General features: G+C 36.8%; 1 protein-coding gene across 1 annotated transcript in view; it reads left to right on the top strand.

Moving 5' to 3' along the window:
* The window catches only part of Vwde (von Willebrand factor D and EGF domains), an 83,231-nt gene that overhangs the window by 47,321 nt on the left and 22,148 nt on the right, over positions 1-13,762 (top strand). The window contains exons 14-18 of the mRNA XM_052172823.1: positions 2,819-2,974; positions 3,079-3,183; positions 4,606-4,720; positions 5,780-6,030; positions 6,986-7,205. Coding sequence (XP_052028783.1) covers positions 2,819-2,974; positions 3,079-3,183; positions 4,606-4,720; positions 5,780-6,030; positions 6,986-7,205 — 847 coding nt within the window. The remainder of the gene's footprint in view (positions 1-2,818; positions 2,975-3,078; positions 3,184-4,605; positions 4,721-5,779; positions 6,031-6,985; positions 7,206-13,762) is intronic.

Raw genomic sequence — 13,762 nt, 5'->3', positions numbered from 1 at the left:
TGCCTCCCAAGTGCTGGAATTAAAGGCATGTGCCACCACTGCCCGGCTCTCCTGCATTTCTTTAAATGAGTTATTAATGTCCTTAAAGACCTCTATCATCATCATGTGGTGTGATTTTAAATCTGAATCCTGCTTTTCTGATGTGTTGGAGAATTCAGAACTTGCTATGGTGGGAGAACTGGGTTGTGTTGATGCCAAGTAACCTTTGTTTCTGTTGCTTATGTTCTTGTGCTTCCCTCTCACCATCTAGTTATCTCTGGTGTTAGTTGGTCTTCCTGACTCTGTCTGGAGACTGCCTTTCCTGTGAGCCTGTGTGCCTGTGATTTTAGGTGTGTCAGCTCTCTCCAGGAATGTTCTGGTTATGGAGAGCTGTACCACAGGGTTAACTTCTGGGCAAAGGTGGAGAGCAGCAGGATCCTGGCCCCAGTTGCTCTGCGGTTCCTGAGCCCTGTGGTTTCCTGGTGTGTCCCTCTTTGTTCAGTTATTGGAGCAAAAGTATTGGTGTCACCTGTGAACTTAGGAGTGACAGCTCTCCTGAGAGACTGACTCTCTCCAGGCAGTATTTGGGTAAGGAGAGGTATGCCACAGTGTTAACTCTGGAATGCAGATCAACACAATTTTCAAATCATGCAACCTTAGTCTTTTCGAATTTGCTGGAAACCTAAGGCTTCACTTGGGTTTATGGTACTTAGCTTTCACTAACCTAATGTTTTCTTCTGGTTTCATTATTTATTATAGACCAGTTATTGCTTTTAAGACCTCAATGCAATTCTTGGTCTAGAAATCCAGCTACTTACTCATTTCTTTAATTTTTTTTCCTCTAAAAAGTCAAGACCAGCTTTTAAGATGCTGGTCCATAGTATTAAATCTAAAAAGTAATCCTGTAGGCAGAGGCTCTTTCTGACCTAAGTCCTGACTCCTTTTGCAAGCAGCCTAAACATTCCTCTCGTCTTCATTCTGTTCTACCACATACCATGATGTTTTGTGCTTTGTTTATTTTCAAATACTGGCTTCTCTCACCATGATGGATTTCCCTCTCTCCTTTTGAATTTTCATTATCCAAACAGAAGCAACCTTTATACCCCAGGAAGGAAAAATATGACCCCCTCTTCTGAAGCCTTCCTTGACTAGATTAGATTTGGTGCTTCCTATGTATTATATTGTATTTTAATCTCAGGTATCACAGAAAAATTATATACTCTATATCTTTTCTGTTATGTTTTGCCTCAGCAGATTACCAGTAGTTAGTATGTGTATGTATATAGGGCAGACTGCTTGGGACTGGATAAGTATGGCTTAATACAGGACACATATGTGAAATTCTCAAAAATTAAAATATTTAAACTAAAAAGAATATCTTCATTATATAATAGACATTCACAAAATGTTGAATATAAAGGATGCAGAATCAAATGTATTCATCACCTTGGGTTAACCTTTTTATAGAGGGCTAGAAGTCATATCTTAAGGTCCAGTCATTGACTGCAGTCTGACTTCACAGAGAAAAACAAGAGATCCAACATGCTTTAAGCACAGCTATCTTGACAACCTTGTCAGGATATTTTTGTCATTCCTCCTCCGCTAGAGAAACTGGCAGATCTGCTATAACAGACTTTTCCTCTATAACTATAGATATCTGCACAACTGCGAGCTGTCAATCAAAATGAGGCTACTCTTTATTCCACATAAGCTGGAGTGATCTCTTTCCTCCTAACCTACAATGTTGAGGCACTATCAAGTTGAATGACCGATGCTATGTTTGAAAACCATTGTGCAGTGAAAACGCATTTTATACATATGAATATACATATGACTTCAGATGCCAACAAATATGCCCTTCTAGTTTCCAATATAGTTATCAGTACTCAGAAAATCATTCTGTCCTTTTCTTTTCACACACTAAGACATTTCACAATATGACTAAGTAGTACCCAAAGTATAGCTTTAGCATGATGTTCCACTGGCATTGAGTAAAATAAACTGGCTAGAATTCTGCTCAAATAGCATAAACTAGCTTAAGCCAATGACACAGTGTACTGACAATAAAATGTTTTTTAGAGAATCAAAAACATGAAGTTGAATTCTCCTGGGGAAAATCACTTTCCTGGGATTTGGGCACCGTGAAAAAATTAGTGTAAGATTAGCACAATTATAAATCTGCATTTCTGTTTTCATTCCTACTACTCTTTGTACACTTCAATTTTATATTTAGCTTTATTGAAAAGCATGGCCACCACTCCATAGTTTTATGTTTTGAAATGTAATCCATGATGGGTAGTCTGGCCCTAAATCCTATGGCATATAGTTAAAAAGGTTCAAAGAGTTGAAGCACTGACCCATTTTAGTTATTTCTTTGGACCAGTCCAGGGTTATATAGCACCATGAAAGCCCAGTGGCTGCCCACATACTTAAATGGTGTTCCAGGAAGATGAAAGTGGGAATCTGGGGGAAAGAAACTCTTACATAGAAAATGCGTTTATCGTGTGGCAGGCATGCACTGCATTGCTTTTCTCTTGCTCTGAAATCCATTCTGTGGGGAATGAGTACCTATGACCAACCTTGGCAACTTTTTTGGGTCAAACCTGTCAATAATGTATGTTTTGAGAGAAGGGTTTATTTTGTTTTTCAATTACCAAACTATGGTGTATCCTTTTCTATTATTTTAAAAAACTTGCATTTACTTTATTTTCTTAATTATTTATCCTATTGTATGGGATATATGTTTTAAAATTATTAGGTATAATTCAGTAATTATAAAATGCACAAGAGTATTTCCACAATTTAGAAGTAATTAATTGCCTTTTCATTACTCCTTTAGTATAATGGCACTGGATGGGTGCTTGGAGAAAGTGTCTACACACAGGCAGTCTTTCAAAATAGCAGAGTGGTTGGCTGTCAGTTGTTCCCAGATGGCCAGCATCCTGATACCATGGCTCTGACAGCACAGAAACCCTTGGCAAAGTTGCAATTAAAGGTAACAAATACGAGATATCATCCTATGCATAAGTAAAATTTCATAGTGAATTGATTAGGCAGAATTTAGAAAAAATAATCTCACTGTAGGACTATATCTCATAGGTATCTAATGATGGTTATGCGTTCAGTAATTCCAAGATAATGATCATATATGATGGCGCTTGTCAAGTTTGTGGTACCCATGAAAATGATTCATGCACTATGAAGGTATGTATTGTTACTTTTTCATAGAATATAATACATTCATCCACATGTCTTTTGCATATTTTTCTGCTTTTCCCAAACTTATGCTAGAATGGCATGGATAGATTTTGACTTTATATTTGTGTTAGTCTAGTTAAAAATTAATGAACTTCTTGTAAGTCTCGTGGATTAAACAAAGATAGTGTTTCTTCTTTTAATGTCTTAATGTGGCAGAATACTTCTCCCTGATACTTTGAAGAAGGAGCTATGTTAAAGTAGCAAACATCTGTAGTTCTAGCATTTAGGAGATGGAGGCAGGAGGATCAGAAGTATAAGGTTGTCCCGCCCAAGAGAACAACCTGTGCTACATGAGACCCTGCCCCTCTTCTATGTATCCCTCCCAAAGAATCAGAGAAGGAATTTCATATTAAATTGTTCACTCATACAGGTCTACATACATTCTTTTTTCAGTACGATTGTCATTGTGGTTAACTAGTCTTTTTGTTGCAATTGATTTATATTTGAAAAGGATTTATAATATGTATGTAATGCTTTTATTGTTTTTTGTTTGCCTGTTTTCTGGTTTTAATTTTACTTTGGTTATCTAGAAAGCTCTCTACATGGAAATTAAGACTTGATAAACACCATGCACCTAATATCAGCCATCCCTTCAAAGCACAGAACATAAAACTGGTGTACACATATATAAAAGCAATTTGTATATGTTTTTTCTTAAGATAAGCATTCAGAAAATGTCAAGAAGAAATGTTATTTGTGAAAACCTATTTGGGTTTTATTTTATCTGGAAATATTTTGTCTCTGCCTGTTTAGAAATACTTTCAAAGCTGTCTTGTTCTCCCAGGCTATTTGCCTTATTTCATAAAGTACTCTAAGTGCTAGCAAAGGCGTTGTTATGAAATTAGCAAAAATGATAAGTAAGTGTGAATCTTTTGAAGATGTGAAGAGATGGTTGCACTCCGCTGCTTTCTCCATGTCGAAACATTGCTTTCAGGGGTGCCTTGTAACTGCATATTATGAAGTGAAGTGATTATGCAGTGGATCTGAGCTGGTGAAAGAATTTAAAGGACAGAATAGGCTACAAAGAGAAACAGAAGTCAGCTGTAAATTGATGTGATTCTTTCAACCATACAGAAAAACACCATATTAATAAAGCATTTCCAGGAGAGCTGACAGAGAAAACATTGGGGCTGTTTGCTGTTAGTCATAGCTATGCTATAGTATTTAATGGCTTCCCTGCATTGTCTTATTCCTCCAAATTAATTAGTTTTATTGTTTTTAATACTATGAATAATTTGTTTTCGAAGATGAATTGAGTTTATGAAAACTATCTCCAAATCCAAATATATATGCTGCTGTCTTTCTGTTTCTAGTTTCTATGTATTAAGCATAGGATATCTTATTGATATTATTTTCAAATTCCACTAGAATAATGTTTGTATTATTGATCATCTTTGCTACACTGATGGGGATAAAAATCCTGCCAGCTCCTGTTTGATTTGTAGACCTCAAACTTCAAATTCTACTTGGTCACTTTTAGATGGTAAGTTCTTTTTTATTAATTCAATTATTTCCTATATAAAAGTCTTAGAGTGATTTTCAGCAATAACTGATATTAATGTGTTTGAGATAGATGAACTATGTATTTAATTTAGATTCTCTCATTACTTCATAAATTTATTTGCTTTAAAAAAATCAAGACAGGAGTATGTGGTGTGGTATGACTGATTTGTGAGTATCTAGCATGTTTAGTGGTATAAGTAGTCTTAAAATAGGCCTCATGTGAAGGATGAGGGAAATAAGATCAATAATGAGGCAACTTTCAAAACAATACAGGGACATATTGGAAGTTGGACCTGGGGTCTCTTAGCACCAGTGCATCATGTGTACACATAATGCAATTATAGTTGGATGCAACCGTATAGTTGGATCTCTTACTTATGTTTAGTTAGAAAGTGAGGAAAGTACATATGTTAAAATAGAAGACAGTAAAAAGTATATTTTAGAATGTTTTCTGAGTATAAAGAGAATATTCCTTATTCCTGACACAGCTTCAGTAGAGGCTGTGTGAGCTTAGGCACTGGAAAGAGCCCAGGGATAGGAGTTTGGTCTGACTGTTCACTCCCACTTGTTATAAATGGGGAAGTAGGCAGAGTGAAAGAAGCATTACGACTTGGATGAGGAGTATAATAATAGGAAGTTGCAGCATATGCAGAGGGAAAAGGTGAGGCTGAGAGAGTACACACAGATAGAGTAACAGAGACAAAGATACCCAGGATGCCCAAGCAGTGAAATGGCCAACTCAAAATTATTTAAGACAAAAGAAGAATGCCTCCAACTTGTAGAGTGCAAAACTGACTGCATGTGCTATGCAGTTCCTAAGTATTTATAGACTAGGCTCGCAAAACTGACCCTGAACCTGCCAGTCACTTTCACATTTACACAGAATGGAATGTCATTTATGAAAAAAAGAGAAAAGAATAGCAGCTCATAGACCTTTAAGCAGAATTAGGTCCTCATTAGACATCTGTTCCTGTGGAAACTATCAGAATTCTTTCCTTTTTTTATACAGATACAAAGTTAAATGCTATCTCTGTTACAGATAACCAGCCCCCTGTGATTCAAACACTGCAAGACAAATTACAGGCATTTTATGGTGAAGACTTTGAATACCAGTTCATAGCCTGGGATCCAGAAGGCTCTGAGATATATTTTACATTGGATTCTGGTCCTGATGGAGCCACTGTTTCCTCTGAAGGACTTCTTACATGGAAAACTGAGTCTCGGGCTCCTCAGACATTCACTCTCCGACTTCAGGATGATTGTGAGACTGAATCTACAGTCACAGTGGAGGTCATAGTTATAATTAAATGAATGTCACTGGATCTTTTACAAATACAACCACTTAATTTTAAATCATAGCACAAGACATAGTCTTAATGTCAAAGGGCAGTGGAGATATTAAATGTTGCATGTTTGTATTACATGTTGCTTGTAATAGCATAGCACCTTAGGGACTCTCTTAATAAGCCCTGAAGTGTGGGTCTAAATTGATAGCCAACACCATGCTCTGTACTTGCAGGCAAGGATGAATAGCTCACTCATTTCCACTTCCAATGAAATCCTGACTAAAATAAGATTGATAACTATATCTTTTTCCTTCATATGAGAAGGTCTTGGAGGCTGCATTAGAAATCACAAGTACAGAAAGAAGACATGAAATTGAAAATTTTCCTTTATTGATATATATAGCATGTCTGTCACGAGGCTTAAGTTCTTATGAACTTGTAATGTACATATACTCTTGAAGTTTTGCATGCATATTTTCACACATATTTTCACATGTCATGAAAGGAACTGTGTTTGATCATATTAGCCTAGCAATTGAAGTTATTGTCTGCTCTTAAACTGCAATAACATGGGTATCTGACTGCCTTCCACATTACTAATTCTGTTTCCTATTATTCTGTTTGCATTTAGAAACTGATGATTCTATCCATGGGGTATGGTGTTAAACTTGGGAAGATGAGGAAGGAGGAATAGAAATTCAAGGCCACATTGATCTATTATTGAATCTATTTTGAAAATTATAAAATAAAAACAAATTGTTTTACTCAGAACATTTCTAAAACTATTCCATGCTGCACCTACATTTTAGCTTTGCTCTTGAAAGGGGACATAATTTTTTAAACAAGAATTTTACAGAGAAACATGACTTGCTCATCTATGTCACATAAGCCCTCCTGATTTCATGGAGTGATAACTAAACATAATTTTATTCAAAATAACGCATTCTTTTCTTTTGTAGGTGACTGTGAAGTCTTGTGACTGCTTGAACGGTGGATCATGTGTGTCTGATAGAAAATTTCCTCCGGGAAGTGGAGCCTACCTCTGTGACTGCTTGCCTGGTTTTTATGGTGATCTTTGTGAAGTTGAAGCCAGTGAGTGCCAGTCAAGCCCTTGTGGCCTTGGTAAATGTATTAGAGGCGTACACAGTTACTCCTGCGACTGTCCTCCTGAGCTCACAGGTCAGTTTGGGTTCCTGATGAACTAAATGAGAATGTGAATGAATTAGACACAAAGTTCCTTGGAATATTCCTTTTGGAAAACCATGCAAATCTATGTTCTTAAGATTTTTTAAACCATATTCTTAAAAGTCTGGCAAAAAGTAATGCAGACCTAAACACTGCAAATATCCTCTGATAACTTTTCACTGTAGACTAGTTTCAAACACGTGTGCACTTCTGCTTTCATGCATTCTTGTGATTTTGTCCATGTTATGATTCTGACGGCAATCAAGGAACCTCGGTTTCACGGTTATAGGCATCTGTTTGGCAAGTAAAAGTGCATTTAAGTGTATTGATATTGAAATATAGATCAGGGAACCCCGTCGAAGAGAAGGTGGAAGGAACATGGGAACCAGAGAAGGTGGAGAACACCCGGCTCTCTAAATTAACTAAAGAAAGCTTGCATGAATTTATAAAAGCTAAATCAGGAAGCTCATGGTCTACCCGGGTCTGCACCAGGTCCTTTGGGCATATATTTTAGCTTTCAGTGTAGGATGTTTATGAGACTCCTGAATGTATGAATGAATGGGTCTCTGAATCTTATACTTTCTCTTGGAGTTCATTTACTTCTGTTGGTTTGCGTTGACTAATTTCCATGTGATTGTTTTTGTTTTTATATTTTATTTTGTTAAAAAAGAAACATTTACCTAAAAACATCTTTAAAAGAAATATAATGTAGAATAATAAGAATGCTTCAGGAGAATACAAATTTTATCACATAAAACGTGCTTTATTAGTAATTTACTAACTAATTGTTAGAAACAAATGAAATGCAAGCATAGTCACTAATTCAGTACTTGTCCTAAAATGTCTGATTCCAAAATTAAGCATATGATAATAATAATCCTTTAATTCATTGAAGACTTGAAAGTCATGTATGAATAACTTTTTGGGTATAGAGGTATAATATTAGATCAATATACAGTCATTGAGATGACTTTTCTGAAATAAGTCAGTTTTAACATAAATGAGCAAAGCAGAAAATGTATTTGTATTTAACCTTTTTATTATTTTAAAATTATCACATAGACATGAAATATAGATATTTCATTGGTTTTATGTTATAGACTATATTTAAAATTATTCAAATATTAATTTCCTCAAAAATATATGTACATCAAGGACTCTTTTCTATTCATAGTATGAATTTATTCATTCAAATAAGATGCTAAGCATATCAAAGTATCTTGTTGGGAAAATTTTTGAATTTGGAACATATAAATTAAAATTTTCAGAGTCCAAGACTATAAGTGAGTAACTCATTCTTAACATTAGTGACAAACATTCTTAACAACCATTCAAAGAATTCAAGATTTTAAAGAAAAGTATAAATGTTATAATTATATAATTATATACCATATATACTGTGATTCTTACTTCATATATTAAATGACTTGTTTCTTGAGATGTATCCTTTTTTTGGATTGGCTTGGTTTTTTTTTTATTTTCTATATTCTTTGTTTATATTCCAAATGATTTTCTCTTTTGAGGTTCCTCCCTCCCCCTAAGTCATATAAGTCCTCTTCCCTCCTCCAGTTCCCCAATCAACCCCCTCCCACTCCTCTGTACTGGCAATACCCTACAATGCTGCATAAAGCCTTTCCAGGACCCAGGCCGTCTCCTTCCCTCTTCTTGGGAATGACTTGATATGTGAGTTGTGTTTTGGGTATTCTGAGCTTCTCCACTAATGTCCACTTATCAGTGACTGAATTCCATGTGTGTTCTTTTGTGAATGAGTTACCTCACTCAGTATGATATTTTCTAGTTCCAACCATTTGCCTATGAATTTCATGAATTCATTGCTTTTAATTGCTGAGCAGTATTCCATTGTGTAAATATACCACATTTTCTGTATCCATTCCTCCACTGAGGGACATCTGGGTTCTTTCCAGCTTCTGACTATTATAAATAAGGCTGCTATGAACGTAATGGAGCATGTGTCCTTATTGCATGCTGGGGAATCCTCTGGGTATATGCCCAGGAGAGATATAGCAGGATCTTTCGGAAGTGAGGTGCCCAGTTTTTTGAAGAACCGCCACACTGATTTCCAGAGTGGTTGAACCAGCTTGCAATCCACCAGCGGTGGAGGAGTGTTCCTCTTTCTCCATATCCTCACAAAAACCTGCTATCTCCTGAGTTTTTAAGCTTAGCCATTCTGACTGATGTGAGGTGAGATCTCAGGGTTGTTTTGATTTGCATTTCCCTAATGACTAATGATGTTGAACATTTCTTAAGGTACTTCTCAGCCATCTGAAGTTCTTCAGGTGAAAATTCTTTGTGTAGCTCTGTACCCCCATTTCTTAATAGGGTTATTTGGTTCTCTGGGGTCTGAATTCTTGAGTTCTTTGTATATATTGGATATTAGCCCTCTGTCGGATGTAGGGTTGGTGAAGATCTTTTCCCAATTTGTTGGTTGACCTTTTGTCCTTTTGACGGTGTCCCTTGCTTTACAGAAACTTTGTAATTTTATGAGGTCAATTTGTCATTTGTCAATTCTTGATCTTAGAACATATGCTATTGGTGAACTGTTCAGGAACTTTCCCCCTGTGCCCATGTCCTTAAGGGTCTTCCTCAGTTACTTTTCTATTAGTTTCAGTGTGTCTGGTTTTATGTAGAAGTCCCTGATCCACTTGGAGTTGAGCTTAGTACAAGGAGATAAGAATGGATCAATTCACATTCTTCTACATGCTGACTTCCAATTGAACCAGCACCATTTGTTGAAAAGGCTATCTTTTTTTCCACTGGATGATTTCAGCTCATTTATCGAAGATCAAGTGACCATAGGCGTGTGGGTTCATTTCTGGGTCTTCAATCCTATTCCATTGATCCACCTGCCTGTCACTGTACCACTACCATGCAGTTTTTTAACACTATTGCTCTGTAGTATTGCTTGAGGTCTGGGATACTGATTCCCCCAGAAGTTCTTTTACTGTTGAGAATAGTTTTAGCTATCATGGGTTTTTTTTTCTTTTTGTTTTTATTCAATGTATTCTTTATTTACATTTCAAATGATTTCCCATTTCCTGGGTCCCCACTCCCCGCAAGTCCCATAAGCCCTCTTCCCTCCCCCTGTTCCTCCATCAACTCCTTCCCACTTCCCTGTTCTGGTATTCCCCTATACTGTTGCATTGAGTCTTTCCAGAACCAGGGGCCACACCTCTGTTCTTTTTGGACATCATTTAATATGTGGATTATTTCTTGGGTATTCCAAGTTTCTAGGTTATTATCCAGTTATCGTGAGTGCATACCATGACTGATCTATTGAGACTGGGTTACCTCACTTAGTATGATGTTCTCCAGCTCCATCCATTTGTCTATGAATTTCATGAATTCATTGTTTCTGATGGATGAATAGTACTCCATTGTGTAAATATACCACATTTTTCTGTATCCATTCCTCTGTTGAGGGACACCTGGGTTGTTTCCAGCTTCTAGCTACTACAAATAGGGCTGCTATGAACATAGTGGACCATGTGTCCTTATTACATGCTGGGGAATCCTCTGGGTATATGCCCAGGAGTGGTATAACAGAGTCCTCCGGAAGTGCCATGCCCAGTTTTCTGAGGAACCGCCAGACTGATTTCCAAAGTGGTTGTACCATCTTACAGTCCCACCAGCAGTGGAGGAGTGTTCCTCTTTCTCCACATCCTCACCAGCACTTGCTGTCTCCTGAGTTTTTGACCTTAGCCATTCTGACTGGTGTGAGGTGAAATCTCAGGGTTGTTTTGATTTGCATTTCCCTAATGATTAATGATGTTGAATACTTCTTAAGGTGTTTCTCAGCCCTCCGAAGTTCTTCATGTGAAAATTCTTTGTTTAGCTCGGTACCCCACGTTTTAATGGGGTTATTTGGTTCTCTAGGTTCTACCTTCTTGAGTTCTCTGTATATATTAGATATTAGCCCTCTGTTAGATTTAGGGTTGGTGAAGATCCTTTCCCAATCTGTTGGTTGACGTTTTGTCCTTTTGACAGTGTCCTTTGCCTTACCGAAACTTTGTAGTTTTATGAGGTCCCATTTGTCAATTCTTGATCTTAGAGCATAAGCTATTGGTGTTCTATTCAGGAACTTTTCCCCTGTGCCCATGTCCTCCAGAGTCTTCCCCAGTTTCTTTTCTATTAGTTTCAGTGTGTCAGGTTTTATGTGGAGGTCCTTGATCAATTTGGAGTTGAACTTAGTACAAGGAGATAAGAATGGATCGATTCACATTCTATTCATGCTGACCTCCAATTGAACCAGCACCATTTGTTGAAAAGACTATCTTTTTTTCCACTGGATGCTTTCAGCTCCTTTGTTGAAGATCAAGTGAACATAGGTGTGTGGGTTCATTTCTGGGTCTTTAATCCTTTTCCATTGATCTGCTTGCCTGACATTGTACCAATACCATGCAGTTTTTATCACTATTGCTCTGTAGTAAAGTTTGAGGTCTGGGATACTGAATCCCCCTGAAGTTCTTTTACTGTTGAGAATAGTTTTTAGCTATCCTGGGTTTTTTGTTATTCCAGATGAATTTGAGCATTGCTCTTTTTAGCTGTATGAAGAACTGGGTTGGGATTTTGATGGGAATTGCATTGAATCTGTAGATTGCCTTTGGCAATATGGCCATTTTAATTATATTAATCCTGCCAATCCATGAGCATGGAAGATTTTTCTATTTTCTGAGATCTTCTTCGATTTCCTTCTTCAGAGATCTGAAGTTCTTGTCATATAGGTCTTTCACTTGTTTGGTTAGAGTCACCCCAAGATACTTTATGCTGTTTGTGGCTATTGTGAAGGGTGTCATTTCCCTAATTTCTTTCTCAGTCTGCTTATCGTTTGAGTATATAAAGGCTACTGATTTGCTTGAGTTGATTTTGTAGCCAGCCACTTTGCTGAAGTTGTTTATCAGCTGTAGGAGTTCTCTAGTAGAGTTTTTTGGGTCACTTAAGTATACTATCATATCATCTGCAAATAGTGATAGTTTGACTTCTTCCTTTCCAATCTGTATCCCTTTGACCTCCTTTTGTTGTCTAATTGCTATAGCTAGGACTTCAAGAACTATATTGAAAAGATATGGAGAGAGGGGGCAACCTTGTCTAGTCCATGATTTTAGTGGGATTGCTTCAAGTTTCTCTCCATTTAGTTAGATGTTGACTACCGGTTTGCTCTATATTGCTTTAACTATGTTTAAATATGGGCCTTGAATTCCTGTCCTTTCCAAGTCTTTTAGAATGAAAGGATGCTGAATTTTGTCAAATGCCTTTTCAGCATCTAATGAAATGATCATGTGGTTCTTTTTCTTTGAATTTGTTTATGTAGTGGATTCCATTGATGGATTTCCTTATATAGAACCATCCCTGCATCCCTGGGATGAAGACTACTTGATCCTGGTGGATGATCGTTTTGATGTGTTCTTGGATTCGGTGGGCAAGAATTTTATTGAGTAATTTTGCATTGATATTCATAAGGGAAATTGGCCTGAAATTCTCTTTCTTAGTTGGATCTTTGTGTGGTTTTGTTATCAGCATAATTGTGGCTTCGTAGAAGGAGTTGGGTAGTGTTCCTTTTGTTTCTATTTGGTGGAATAGTATGAAGAGTATTGGTGTTAAATCTTCTTTGAAGGTCTGACAGAATTCTGCACTGAAACCATCTGGTCCTGTGCTTTTTTTGGTCGGAAGGCTATCTATGACCCCTTCTATTTCTTTAGGGGTTATGGGTCTGTTTAGATTATCTATTTGATCCTGGTTTAATTTTGGTATTTGGTATCTGTCTAAGAAATTGTCCATTTCCTCCAGATTCTCCAGTTGTGTTGAGTACAGGCTTTTGTAGTAATATCTGATGATTATTTGAATTTACTCAGTTTCTGTTGTAATATCTCCCTTTTCATTTCTACTTTTGTTAATTTGGATACTTTCTCTGTGCCCTTTGGTTAGTCTGGCTAAGGGTTTATCTATCTTGTTGATTTTTTTCAACAAACCATCTCCTGGTTTTGTTGATTCTTTGTATGGTTTTCTTGGTTTCTACTTGATTGATTTCAGCTCTGAGTTTGATGATTTCCTGTCTTCTCCTCATCCTGGGTGAATTAGCTTCTTTTTGTTCCAGGACTTTCAGTTGTTCCATTAATCTTCTAGTGTATGGTCTCTCGAACTTCTTTTTGGCGGCACTCAAAGCTATGAATTTTCCTCTTAGTACTGCTTTCATTGTGTCCCATAGATTTGTGTATGTTGTGCCTTCAATTTCATTAAATTCTAAAAAATCTTTGATTCCTTTCTTTATTTCTTCCTTTACCAAGGTATCATTGAGTACAGTATTGTTCAGTTTCCATGTATATGTGGGCTTTCTGATGTTTTTATTGTTGTTAAATACCACGTTTACTCCATAGTGATCTGATAGGAAGCATGGGATTATTTCAATCTTCTTATATTTGTTGAGATCTGTCTTGTGACCAACTATATGATCGATTTTGGAGAAGGTACCATGAGGTGCTGAGAAAAAGGTATATTCTTTGGCTTTGGGATGAAAAGTTTTATATATATCTGTT

This window comes from Apodemus sylvaticus, chromosome 2 (genome assembly GCF_947179515.1).
Source record: "Apodemus sylvaticus chromosome 2, mApoSyl1.1, whole genome shotgun sequence".
NCBI lineage: Eukaryota > Metazoa > Chordata > Mammalia > Rodentia > Muridae > Apodemus > Apodemus sylvaticus.
The sequence above is the reverse complement of the archived record's forward strand: the minus strand, read 5'-3'. Positions and strand labels throughout refer to the sequence as shown.